Below are 12,921 nucleotides of genomic sequence, written 5' to 3'. Positions count from 1 at the left end.
AAGAGGAAGAGAAGTGGAAGGATGCAACTTCAACCAAACAGGTTTGATGCGTGTAAAATGAAGATGCTGCAGCAGGATGTAATGCAAGCCATTCTGCTCGTGGATCTGACCTAGGAGAGCTGCGTGCTTTTTTCCCCTCTTATTCTCCCCCCGTACAGCTGAACTGGGGCAGCCAACTCAGCGCAGAACTCGGTCCTGATGCAGTTGACGAGAAAATAGAGACGTGGACCGCTAGAGGGAGGCAAGAGACCTGCAGATCAGCAAGCTCCTCAGGCATTCATCACCACTGGATTCAAACGCAAGCAAAGCAGTCCATCTTTCCTTGACCATTTTCTGGTTCTCCTACCTCTTCTTAGCAGACGCAGCACTTTGTTTTTTCTTTCCCTAAAGAAGAGAGCCACGCTTGGAAAACTTCCCTGCAGTAATTGTCTTCAGAGCAGCTGATGCGCAGAGGGCCGCATATGTTTAGAAACTTGACCTCTAGGGAACAATGGAGCTTTTTGCTTAGGAATGTCTGGTCAGACCATTATCCTGCTTCTCTCAGCTCCCCAGTATTTCTTCTTCCCCTCAGAAATCTGTGCTGCTAACGACAAGCAAGCCTCTCTCCACTGGAATGGCTCTCCTCAGACTGGAAAGCAGAAAGGAAATGGGGACAATCTGGACTTCATTTTGGACAGTTTGAAGACAATGAAAATATTTAATTTCAGTGGTCTGCAGAGCAGGCCCTGTGGTTGCTAAATTACCTTTTGCTTGTGCCCAGCTGCTTTCCTGGAACATCAGACCCACTGCCTACAGAGACACAGAGTGGGACTGGCACCAGCTCCAGGATGATCTCACTCTGCCTAAAGTATCTTTTTTTCCAAGAGTTCTCATTTGTCTTCACCTAACAACAAATAATCCAACTTACAGGTTATAACCACGACCAGTGAAGTCCTAAAACATCCCGGTTTGGATGAGACCTTTATTTTACATGGTCCCTGGCTTCACCTGCTCAAGAACAATCATCGTTTGCTCTCAGCAAGGTGCACCTGCACCCTGCTTTATCCACCCAAACAGCAATGCAAGCTGCCTCCATCGGTGTCCCTGAAAGAACTCTGTCACCAGCTGGGATACTACTCAGTGGGTGGCAGCCCTCCAAGAACAGAATGCACAGCAGGAACTTTGCAAGGTGTTAGTTCTGCAAGGAAGGAATTTGGGCTGGGAGAGAATTATAAAACTGTGCCATTAACTATTCCAGCAGGATATGTTATCTTCCCTTCTGGTCCTGCAAAATTATGTACTCTGAAGGAGCTGCCAGCCTTCATCTCTGCGATAGATGGTTCCAACTCCATGTGCAGCCACAGAAGTGTTCATCATACACTTCTGGAGAGCTAGAATTTGTCTGTGAGCCCCACATCTGAGACAAATGATGATGGCCCAAGTCAAAATTGCTGAATGTCCCATGCTGAAATCACTGGAATAACTCACTGCGTCAGAACTGCACTTTGTCAAGCACTTTAGGATGCTCTGAGATTAAACACATGATTGGGAAGAATTAGCTAATGTTGGTGATAGGCAGGATCTCCAGAAAGCAAGAAATAAAATCAACCTTTACTTGAAACTCCATTACGTTCTCCTTTATTTCTTAAATGCTAGGAGAGTTACACAGCAAGGACAAATGGCAAAAGTTAAGTAACAATAATCATGAAAATTAATCCTGTGACAATGAAGAACGAAACAAGATGTATGGACCAGGTCTTCCCATCAGTCTTGAGAGGAAGCATTGCATGCATGGAGCAGAGAGGAAAGGGCTCTATTTCCAGCCTGTTATGCCAGTGGCCTTCTGTATCTTCTGGCACAAACATCACATTGCGTGACTGTTTCCTCACTTCAACTTGTTGCAGAAAATACAAAACTGCATTGGAACTTCATTTGTATCAGCCAAATGAACTCAGAGGGTTCATCTGCTGCAGCACTTTGTATCAGAACCGTGTCTGAGAACAAACCCCAGTGTCCCCACATAGCACCCTTTGGTTTGCATTATGAAACAGCCTTAAAATGCACTAGGTATATGGATTTCAAAGATAATTAAACTGAAAAAGCATGCTCCAGCTACTGATGCTTTCAGTCCAGAGGATCAGACCGGCAGAAGTCACAACCAACCTTCCCCACCTGAAACACACACAGTTTGCCTATACTGCTGCATGAGCTTCCATTCTAATTAAGCTCTTTTACTCTTCAATTAAGACCTCATCTTATGGAAAGAATTTTTTTTCCCCTGATTCTCTGAAATGGGCTCTTTCACTTTCTTCTCCTTTTTACAAGTCACTGGCTCCATGCAGGTGCTTTACTCTTTCATCTGTACTTATTTTCCTTCCTCTCTATTTATGTCCCATTAAGATCATGACTATGTCATCTTCACTAATCTAAGCCTACAATTTGCACACACGTACTCTCTCCTGCAAATTATCATGTAATGATAAAACGAGGGAAAGCATATATTATAGGTTACAGCATTCTTAGAGTGATTAACAAACATAATTAGTTGCTAATGAATGAGTTTACAGAAGACAGACTGAGTAACAAAGCCAAGACAAGCATGAACATCAGTGGAAAAAAAACCCACCTGCATTGCAGTTTTCCTACCAAGATAGATAAAGTCATAAGAAAACCGTAACATCAAGTAACTCAGACAAAATCATTTCTCATTTCTCAGAGAGAAAGGCTGAGATGAGAGATGGGAGAAAGAGAAAGCCAACTTGTCTAGAATCACATCGGGCCTCTAGCAGGGTGGGAACAGAACACAGTCCTGTCCCTCAGCTTGTGGTTACCTACAAGTCCAGACTCCTAATTTCCATGTGCAAGATTACAATCATTTAGGTTGGAGAAGACCTTCAGGGTCATCGTTGCAACCATTAACCTCACCTACCAAGTCCCACCACATAACAAGCAGAAGATCTGAATGGCTTCTCACCAGTATTGGAGGGCACATACCCCTTGACAACTCTCTGGATTAAGAAACAAAATAAAAATAAAGATCTCTTCTGTTTAGTGCTCTGTTTTCTGGTTGCTTTCAGCAGTTTGAAAACACACAAATAGATAGCCAGCAATCTTGCCTGGATCTCTTTCAGCCAGAATTTTAACTTAGTAAATTACATGCTGGCTGTGGCAGGCTGCTTTTATAAACCACTGTTCTGATCCTCAGCCCAATCACACAACACATGCCTCCCCTGGTGAAAAAGGGCCACAATCTCAACCTGGTCTCCCATTTTGATCAGTCAAGGGTTATACTGCTTTGTCTGACCATTATCCAAATTCAAACTTGGGATCAAAGCAAGGATGAGGAACTCATCAAGCTCTTCCTAGCACTTGTTTCAGAGAACAAATACATTTATTTCCCCTTAAGCTATTTTGCAGCCTCGAAATCAAACAAAATATTTAAATGCCTCTGGAGTTTATGAGTAACCCCACTTTGAGCTGATGTCTGTATGAGCTGTGCTAAGCAATTTGAACTGGCAAGTAAAGATCTCCAACCTTTGACTCACAGACATGAAGGGGAGGGAGAAAGAGATTAATGGCAATTATTTAAGACTGTGCCAACCTGATGGAGAAACCAGAGCAGCCTTACACACCTGCAGGAATGCAGCCTGGGTTCCAATCAGATCCTGCCAAAGGCAACCTAGGAATGGCTGAATACTCTGGGAGAAGGGAAAGCAAATAAGGACCTGAGCCCAACCCCAAGCCCTCCTTACCAGTCCTCAGTCTGCCTACTCTGAACTCTTTTGTACAAGTGTATCTTAAGTGAAGAGAAAGACAGAAATCACAGAAGTTGTCTGGAGAACAGCAGAACTAAGCAAATTATAAGATCAGGATCTGCTCAGCTGTAGCATATGCATCAGTAAAGCAGACATCCAGGTTAGTAGCAGTGGAGAAAAAGGGTCTGTACAAGACTTGATTCCTACACTTGGGAGGCCCGTAGTATTGAAAAGCTTTCAAAACAGCCCTGGACCTTCACAGAACCTGTGTACTGTCACCCAACCATGACATCACTTTCCATTTTGGCCAAACCTGTACCCCTATTAGATAGCACTGACATGTTCCCAGATAAGTGGTGAGAGTGGCTGTAACAGCCAGGACACACACTGTAGTAGGCAGCAGGTGATATTCTCAATTGTTTAGGTGGTAAACGGAGATGCTTCCTTGGACCACAGCTACTTCATCACCAGCAAAGATCTCAGGATTCTCCACAGCAGGAAGAAACCCACGCTGAGGCAGCAGCTGCAAGCAGAGCACTGCTTCAAGCCTGAAACCACTCCTGACACTCACAGTAGTTCCACACAAGCTCCTCTTCACACTTCCATCACTCACAACATCCTGGAGACCTTACTCCAGCTCCAGTCATCTAGCCCACGCGCAACCCCTTCCTCTGCCCTTCCCTTCAGACACCCAAAGAGTAAGCTGGCAATCCCTGGCCATGCTTCCATGAGAACACAAGCTGTTGCCATCACGCTCCCCATGGCAGGAAACCTTATTTTCATCCATGCACAAAGAACCAGAGGTGTGCCATGGTTTGGGATTGGTGCCAGAGTATATCTCAAGCAGTTAGAGAGACTATATAGAGCTGTTAATATTTTCTGGCTTTCCTGACACTTTACCTTGCTTGTACTGTAACACTTAATTACTGACTTCCAAATTTTTGGACACCCCCACCTGATATAGTAGAACTAGATGTGGAACTCCCCTTTAGCCCACAGCCCCACTATCTCACGCATATGCTCACCAGAACAATGCCAAAACCTACAAGAGTAAACTCATATCCCTCCCTGGCTGCTTCCTTTGGGGACCATGATCCATCATAGTGCCTGGGAGGATATGTGGTGTAATGTGTTGTTAGCCTTGTTCCCCATGGTTGGCTCATGGAAGTTATTCTTTTCAACAGTCAGTCTAACTGTGCTGTAATCATACCTTCTTTTGTGATGAGCTCACAAGAACTGTGGGGGGAGGAGCACTCAAGGACTGCAGGAAAACCATACTCCAGATTCCACACAAGAGCTTAGCTGTGTCCGTAATATTTCTGGATCTGATCTAACTGACCCTGGTATTACAGCACTGTACCTCCAACTGCAGCTGAAAGTGTCTGCTCCTGACAAATTTGGTCTGGTTTGCACTGAAACAAAAACAAATCAACAAACAAGCTTAGAGTGAGAAATACAAAGTTAGACTCCCAGAGCTCTTCGGAGCTGATCCCAACACTGTGTTGGTGGCAACTAGATCTGTGTGCCTCCCTTTCCCCTGTAAAATGAGGATGTTGACATTTCCCTGTTTGTATGATGAGGTATTTATATTGTTATCTGTGAAGGGCTGAATGAGCAATTCTTTGTACCTGGAATATATAAAGTGCTAAGTGACAGTACTTTTCCTCTCAATGTACACCAGCATATGAGAGATCACAATCAGGCTTTGCTATTACTTTTCTAATGAGTACATTGCATGAAAAAAATGCCTGATATAATGATGGCTGAGATTGGTGTTGCAGGTTGGTTTATTTAAAGCAGTAACATCAAAGCAAAAGGTCTGCTGATTCAGCTCATAAAAATCATTGATGCATAAAAACAACAATAATATCAGAAAGAAAATGGGAGGGAGGACTGGGAGAACAATAGAACAAAAGTAAACCCAAACCCATCATAAATGCACGCAAGACAGATGGCCTAACTCTTTCAGAAAGCACTTGCAAATACCCTCATGCTTACTGGGGAGAAACTCTACATGGAAAATGTATGGTAACTGGAGGGATGTGATATTATGAAAGGCATCTCTTTTCCATCTATCTTTGACTGAAGCTTCTGGTCCAGCCAGCAGCTTGGGAATGTCTTCATTTACAATATTCCTTCCTGAAATCTGAAAGCAAATTGAAATGGAGATCAGGACCTGAACTGAAATTTCAAACCACCCAAAGAAACACACAGTGATATGGAATTAGCTATACAGTTACAAGTGACCGTTTGCAGTCAGCCATGTTCCCAGTATCATCTTCATAAACCTCACAGTGAGATTTATGGCATACAAATTATTACACAGCTCATCTCTGTAGAATGTACGTGAATTATCATGAGAACTGCATCAAGAACTGCAGATCTAAGGCAGCTCATGGACTCTGGATCATTCCCTTCTTGATACTATTTCAGACACAATTAATATGTTCTAAATTCATATGAAAGGAGTCACAGAATCTAACCTTCTTATAAGCACAGCTTGTCATAAGTGCAACTCTGCAAACTGACAGATAGTATCCAGAATTTAGACTGGTTAAACAAAAGAAGATTCAGCTCCCAGAGGAAGAGAGCTGTTTTGTTGGATAAAGTCAGTGATTGCCTATTGCCTGTAAATTAATTCAACTCAAAACACTCTTCTGCACAGCATTTTCTTCTCAAATACCACGCCAGTACATTTTTGAGATGCATCTCTCTCTGAGGTTGTAATATAGAACGCTCTATTCCAACCCTGCTAGGCATTCTTTCTCCAATAAAGAAAAATTCTATTTGTATCATGCCAGAAGCTTTAAAAAGCCTAATCACTACTTGCATCTTGTGGCTCCATGATGAAAGGATAGGAATGGAACTGGCTTCGCATTCCTGCTGCCATTTGTCATGATGTTTACCATTCTTCATTTGACTGTGGCTTGGTCAGCTCACTGCTATACTCTGCTCTTCCCTCCTCCCTTCTCCAAGCCATCAGAAGGTTCCTACAGCCTCCAATTGGGGTGAAGCAGGTCATTATTACCTTTGTCTAAATCAATGTTCTTTGCTGGGAAACTTCTGGCTTGCTCAGCCTTCTCCTTCAGGATGTTGTTTTTGTAATCTGTATAAGGGAGGAGTGCATGCAATTCAGACAGCCATTAGAACATTAAGAGAAAACAATGCTTTGCAAGCAAGGGATCAGCCCTTCCCTGGAGTACCCTAGGTCTATCATTTCCAGATCTTTAGGGGTAACTCATGGAGTTAATCAACTGCTCAGTAGAATAACATGCTACATCTTAGGGTTGTTGTATTTTTTTCCTGGTACTAATCATGCTTTAACTCTCTGCTCCTCATAGGTACCACAGAGTCTTCCATCACAACAGCAATTTATACTCGCTGCTGCTCTTGTTTGCAACTCACTCTCTGCAGTTCCTTTGTCCCTTATTGCAACTCTTCTACCTGCCTTTTGCTCACTGGGGCCATTACTGCAGTAATTTTGAGACCCAAAGTATGTCAGCTTATTCTTTTAAAGGTTGTACCTTTACGAGGGGTGAGATTCTCCTAAGTGTGCATTTACAGCCACAAACTTAGGTTACTACAAAGTGAACATAGAAACGTCATTAGAAAGTCCTTAGTTATAAGAAGTTCTGAACAGGTCTGGAGAATGGCTGCTAGCTGATACATACCCAGCCTGATGTCTTCACTTTTGTACTGAGTCAGATCTGTTGTGTCGACTGTAAATTCTTTAAGGTTTACATCCTTCCTGGAAAATCAATGGGGGTGAAAAATGGTTATTGGTACATCCTTTAGTAACTGGCTCCTTTTACATTTTTTTTTCCCTTCACAATAGCTTTCTCAAGAATTTAAATTGTTTATTGGCTATACATCTGGAGGACAGCTGAAAAAACTCATAAAGGATTTAATTCTTTGTTAAATGCTGGTGATTTTGACAGTAATCCCTGAAGAATCCTTTTCTGTTTCTACAAAGCTTCCCTGGAGAAAGTATTGGCAGCCACTGCACACGGATATTTTTCCTGTGTTTGCCCTTAACCCGTCAAACAGATTTCAGAGGATCATACTACTTATTAGGGAATCAGTTTCTCCTCTCTCTTGCTTTTACTGTCTTTTCTACTAACACCGAGAGATCTCTGGCTAATCTGTGTCTTCTTTTCCCTCACAAATTTGTCCAGAATCTGGAAAAAGGGGGAACCAATCTGTTCTGGAACTTTCCCACTTCTTCCACTTTACTACGGGTAATAAAACATAAAGGGATCCAGATACACCATCTTGTCCTAGGTCCATCTCACAGCATTCTACAGTAGATCTGTGCATTACGCCTTTACCACTAACTCCTAACGACATCTCACATAAACATGATCTGTGAATCAGTTCCCAAATTATAACCAGAGATGCCAAACGATCCCTACAAGCCATTCTCTCCTGCTACATTTTAACAGCATGGAATTTGCTTCCTGATATTCAACCATGAAGCAAGCATGTATTTCCTGGGAACATTACCCTAATAATGACTAGAGAGTAAAACAAATAAACTCTATCAGTCTGTGCTGTAGGTGAATGTATTCTTACTAAACACATCCTCATCTGTTTCAGGCTCTTAATGACAGCAGACGCAAGGGACCAATAGGTTTGTTCTTATGTATTCTACTCACAGACAGTAGATTCTGTAATGATACTTACTCTCCGTATTTCTTCACGTTGTATTCATAACCTAAACAGGGAGAAGAAATAGAATGAGCACTTATATCCAATCCAACCAACACCTCCCAGGTACCACTGACAACAGCAACGCATAGCAGCTATTCAGCCCTCTCTGCTGTGATGCTTTCAATAAGCACTGTGCTGCACAGTAATTACTTGCAGAATCACCTCTCCTGCCACGGGATATTTCCCAGCACTCCAGAGATGGTGTTTTCCAGCACTCACCTCTCTGCCGGCGCTTGCGGGTGATGAAGACGACGATGATGAGCAGGACAACGAAGAGCAGCAGTGTTGCCAGGACGTAGCCCAGCTGCTGGAAGAAGTGGATGCGGCTCTCAGGGATGATGACGTTTATCACGTTGTGCCCCCGGACAACATTTGGATCTGAGTGCACAGAAAAAAAGAAACACAAGGCAATAATTGTGACTGGCATTCAAAGCAAAGCATTTTTGCAGGTGGGTCCATATGTGGAACTGAAAAACATGTTCAGTGGCCACTGCACATTCTCGTGCTGCTGCCTGCTTATCAGAGTGCTGCTCTTGTTTACAGCAGAGAGCAAATCCAGCAAGAAGCCACAACAGACAACCTAGAGTTGCTCTGGGGTAGCACAGCCCTCTTCTGGGTCCCTTGCAACACACACACACCACATCACTTCGGCTCCAGACAGCTGAAGTATGAAGCAGCCACTCCCAGCCAAGGGTTGTAATTTACAGAGTGGGAGGAATTTTCAATGCCAAAGAATGAGTTCCCTTTTAAATCAAATAAAAATCAATAAATAAGATAAAAGCCCACAAAGGAAAGCCAAGATTCCATTCCACTTGTGGGTGCAGCAGCACTGCAGCTCCTCAGCACAGGAAAGGGTAACTCTAAACTTTTACGTGGAACATTTTTGTAGCTCTCAAATAAATAGGTCAATGCGTTGCACATACAAAGAGAGCAACTTCTCTGCTTGCAACTGTCAGAGGAGTAGACAAATCCAGGCACAGACCGCAAAGCCATAGGACACGCTGTGCTGTGCTGTGCTTTCCTCTTCAGAATAGAGCTGAATGCACCAGCATGGGGTTTTGACCACCGTTCTCCTGGGAGTTTAACCCCATACCTATTCAGAGGGAATAAGGGGAAAGATTGGGAAAACATCCCCGGAGCCACAGTGCCATTTCAGCAATGTCTTTTGAAGCGAGCCTGTCTCAAGCAAACAAGCCAATAATAAGCACTGATTTTAACATTGGGACTAAATAGAAATAGGGATGAGAGTCAGACAGCCAGTTTCATTTGTTATCAGACAGTGAGACAAGGCTTTGTGTCCAGCTAATTGTATTCCAACACGAACAGCCTTCCCCAGCAGCATTTGGGTATTCCTCTTTAAGTGAAGCCACTTCTCCAGCACCACTTAAGGTCAGAACTGATCAGCACGAACAAGAATGTCGCAGTCGAGCTAAGCCAGCAAGTTCATCATTATTTCAACAGCTGGTTTTCCTTTTGAGGCCATTTGGGAATGTTAGAAACTGCTCATTTCCATCAGTGCAGTACTGTAAATAGGCTGAGTCCAGAAACACAATATTCTCCACACAAGAAAAAAAAAAACAGCACCAAGAGCACTGATTTTGCCCAGCCTCACCCTCCATGGCAGCAGGGCAGGCAAGCAGCTTAAGCTAACCAACAAATCTCTAGGTGCTGGATGCTTTGTGTGTGCTGGCTCTCCTGCTCAAAGCTAGCGTGTGTTTTTCACCACTAAGAAATACCAAACCAAAAAAGCCACTTGTAAAGCTGCAAACAGTGTACGTGACAGTTCTACTTTAACAAACCTCTGCATCACAAAGGGCTTCTTCAGCAGCTGCCATAATGAGATGGTAGCCACTGGAGCAGCCATTGAGCCAGCAGATCTAAATGCATCCTGCTCCTGGCCCTCTGCTTTCCCACAGTACTGCAGGGGAGGGTAGGATCTGAACTGAGACTTTAGTCAGTATCAGAGGGGTCACTAGAATTGCAAGCTGCAAAGCCAGAGATGCAGCTTCATTCTATCACCAACATCCTTCAGCATGTCCCAGCTTGGTTTCCCCTTCTGCTTCCAATCCATTCTCATGATCTAACTACTGGAAAATAAGCCTTAATGGTTGGGAACAAAAAACTGGAAGAGATGCCTTCACGTTACTTTATCAAAATGTAAAAGGGTCAGATCTTTCAGATGGGAAAAATGGAGAGAGCTGCACCATGAAAGCTCACAACTGCTGGGTATGTGGCCCATTTTCTTCTCTAAGCTGGCAAGGACTGAGAGCAGTTCTGTAAGATAGGCTATTTTTCATTCGTTTGCTCCAGAACAAATGCAGAGTAAAAATACACTAAATTAGTAGACATACAACACATTGATTCTGCTGGGACTTGGGAACAGAAATGAACTCGTGTTTATAGTTCAAAACAGGATGAAATTTCCTGTCTGGAAGCAGCTCTGAGCCTTGGAGTTATGCCAGAAATGATAGCTGCTCGCTGAAAATAATCTCATTGCTTTGCTTTTGTTATCTCCTGATGTTTCATTTTGGCTTTAAGTTACAGCATAGCTCTTCACAGAGGGGAAATATCTCAGCCTTTGCTGCTATACACAAACAGGCCGCCCATCAGCGAGGGGCTCGAAAAAGGCACTCCAGCATCTCAGCTCCTTTCCCTGTTCCCATCGACTCAGCACATTTTTGTGCCTGGTGCTCTCAGACCAGCTGATCCTTCCCTGTCCCCAGGGGATAAAGCTCCTCGAAGGCTGTTCTTTGTGGCAGTGGAAATGGCTTTTCTCAGGAAGGCAAATTCCTTCAGCAGTTGGGCACTACTTCCAAGCCAAGAGAGCCCCAGCAGGCTGTATTACCTGCAGGATCTGCCAGCTGGGCAGGTGGTAACTATTCAGCCACAATCAAAACAGTGAGAGGAACAGATTCCTGGGTGGGCAACAGTGGAAACAAGAAGTAGTTTCCATCTGCACAATGGGTTCTGAGGGGCAGCAAGAGAGCCAGATGCGGGGAGACTGGTATTTGTGTGCTCTGGTCCCTGTGTCAGCACAGCCCCTCTCCAATGCAGACAGGATTTCTGGACACCAGCCTCAGTCCCAGTGGGGAGGTTTGGGCTTCAAATGATAGCTCACTGCAGTGGAAAATGTGAAAATTGGCTTAAGAAAAAAAAAAAAAGAAAGAAAGAAAGAAAAAAAAGCTGAAGGGTGGAGGAAAATTCCTGGTTGATTCTGGATGGTTCTTGGTGGCTGATTCTGCAGTCTGGCACCTGGCACAGCAGCCTGAACCCCTGTGCAGCAGGGAGGGAAGTGCTTATGCAAACAGGGGCATGTTATAACAGCAAAGGCAGCACAGAACCGACCCCCTTCTCCACACCCTCTCCTGTTGCATAAAAGTAAGCAGAAAAGGGAGTCTGTTAGAAAAACAGCTTGCTTGCCTTAGGGTATTTAAGCACTGCAGAGCAGAGTGGGCTGCAGAGCTGCTGAGAGCACAGCAAACAGCAGCAGGACACGATGTCACTGCAGTACAGCAGGCGGGGTAGTTAGCCCTGGTGGGTGGGACACTCTGCTCTGGGTGCAGCTCAGTGTTAAAGCAACACCAGAAAATCCTCACTAACATTTTGAAGAATGTAGCTCCAGGTACACCACTGTAATGGGAACAGCTCAGTAAGAGTTCTGTACTAGTAGTGAGGGAGGGAAGCAAGACCTCATCTAATTCTCTGATTTTAAGGGCAGGAATTGCTCGTGGCTCAAACAGGAGAAACCATACAGGAAGCCCCAGCATTGCTTCGAGTGGCACCTTCAGTTCAGTGGTGTCTGTGGTACTCCTGCAGGGCACAGGTTTGCCTTGAGCACACTCCCTCCCACCCCTGCAGCCAAGAAGCACTGCCAGAAGCCACTCACCTATGGCCGGGGCAGTGTTGTGGGTTGTGAGGTTCACCACCTTCTTTTCTCTCACTGGCTCTGTCACAAAGACCTGGTAGATCCTGCGCTCATGCAGGCCGCAGTAGTGGTGGTGCAGGTGGCAGGAATAAGTGCCTTCATCTGCGTTTTCCAGCTCAGAAATCCGCAGGGAAAAGTCACCCAGGGCAAAGGCTGTGTCAGTGATGTTCATCTTCTGACGGATGAAGAGAGGCCCATAGGAGCGGCGCTCACCAGAAGCATACAGGTCAATGAGGCGGTCAGCGCGGTCGTGGGGAACCCCTGGGGGCTGCCTGTCCCAATGGACCACTTGCTGCTCCTCTTCACTGTGCCGTTCGGTCCAGATGTGGTTCCGGTTGACACAAGGGAGCATCACAGTACTGCCTTCCAAAGCAACAATCACAGCCTTCTCTCCATCCCAGTACTCCTTTGCTGCTTTGGCTGTGGAGATAACACGCACATCTTTACACGTCCGTCTCATGCTTAATGACACCCATGCACACCTAAGGCTGCTCTCAGACCCTGCAATCCTATAACACATCCCCTCCAAAGATCCTGAAGTGCCCCAGGGGT

General features: G+C 44.6%; 1 protein-coding gene across 2 annotated transcripts in view; it reads right to left on the bottom strand.

Annotated features, from left to right (window-relative positions):
* Positions 1–1,594: 1,594 nt before the first annotated feature.
* Positions 1,595–12,921, bottom strand: part of MXRA8 (matrix remodeling associated 8) — a 28,827-nt gene continuing 17,500 nt past the window's right edge. Inside the window, exons 5-10 of one of the 2 annotated variants that reach the window (NM_204636.3) lie at positions 12,331–12,789; positions 8,664–8,822; positions 8,418–8,448; positions 7,406–7,482; positions 6,763–6,840; positions 1,595–5,880 (exon numbers count right to left, since the gene is read on the bottom strand). In NM_204636.3, the coding sequence (NP_989967.1) occupies positions 5,855–5,880; positions 6,763–6,840; positions 7,406–7,482; positions 8,418–8,448; positions 8,664–8,822; positions 12,331–12,789 (830 nt within the window). In that variant the 3' untranslated portion in view covers positions 1,595–5,854. The remainder of the gene's footprint in view (positions 5,881–6,762; positions 6,841–7,405; positions 7,483–8,417; positions 8,449–8,663; positions 8,823–12,330; positions 12,790–12,921) is intronic. The other variant, XM_015296820.4, reaches the window with a different exon arrangement.

The sequence above is a fragment of the Gallus gallus genome, chromosome 21 (assembly GCF_016699485.2).
Source record: "Gallus gallus isolate bGalGal1 chromosome 21, bGalGal1.mat.broiler.GRCg7b, whole genome shotgun sequence".
Taxonomy (NCBI): domain Eukaryota; kingdom Metazoa; phylum Chordata; class Aves; order Galliformes; family Phasianidae; genus Gallus; species Gallus gallus.
Note: the sequence above shows the minus strand (reverse complement) of the source record. Positions and strands in the feature narration are given on the sequence as shown.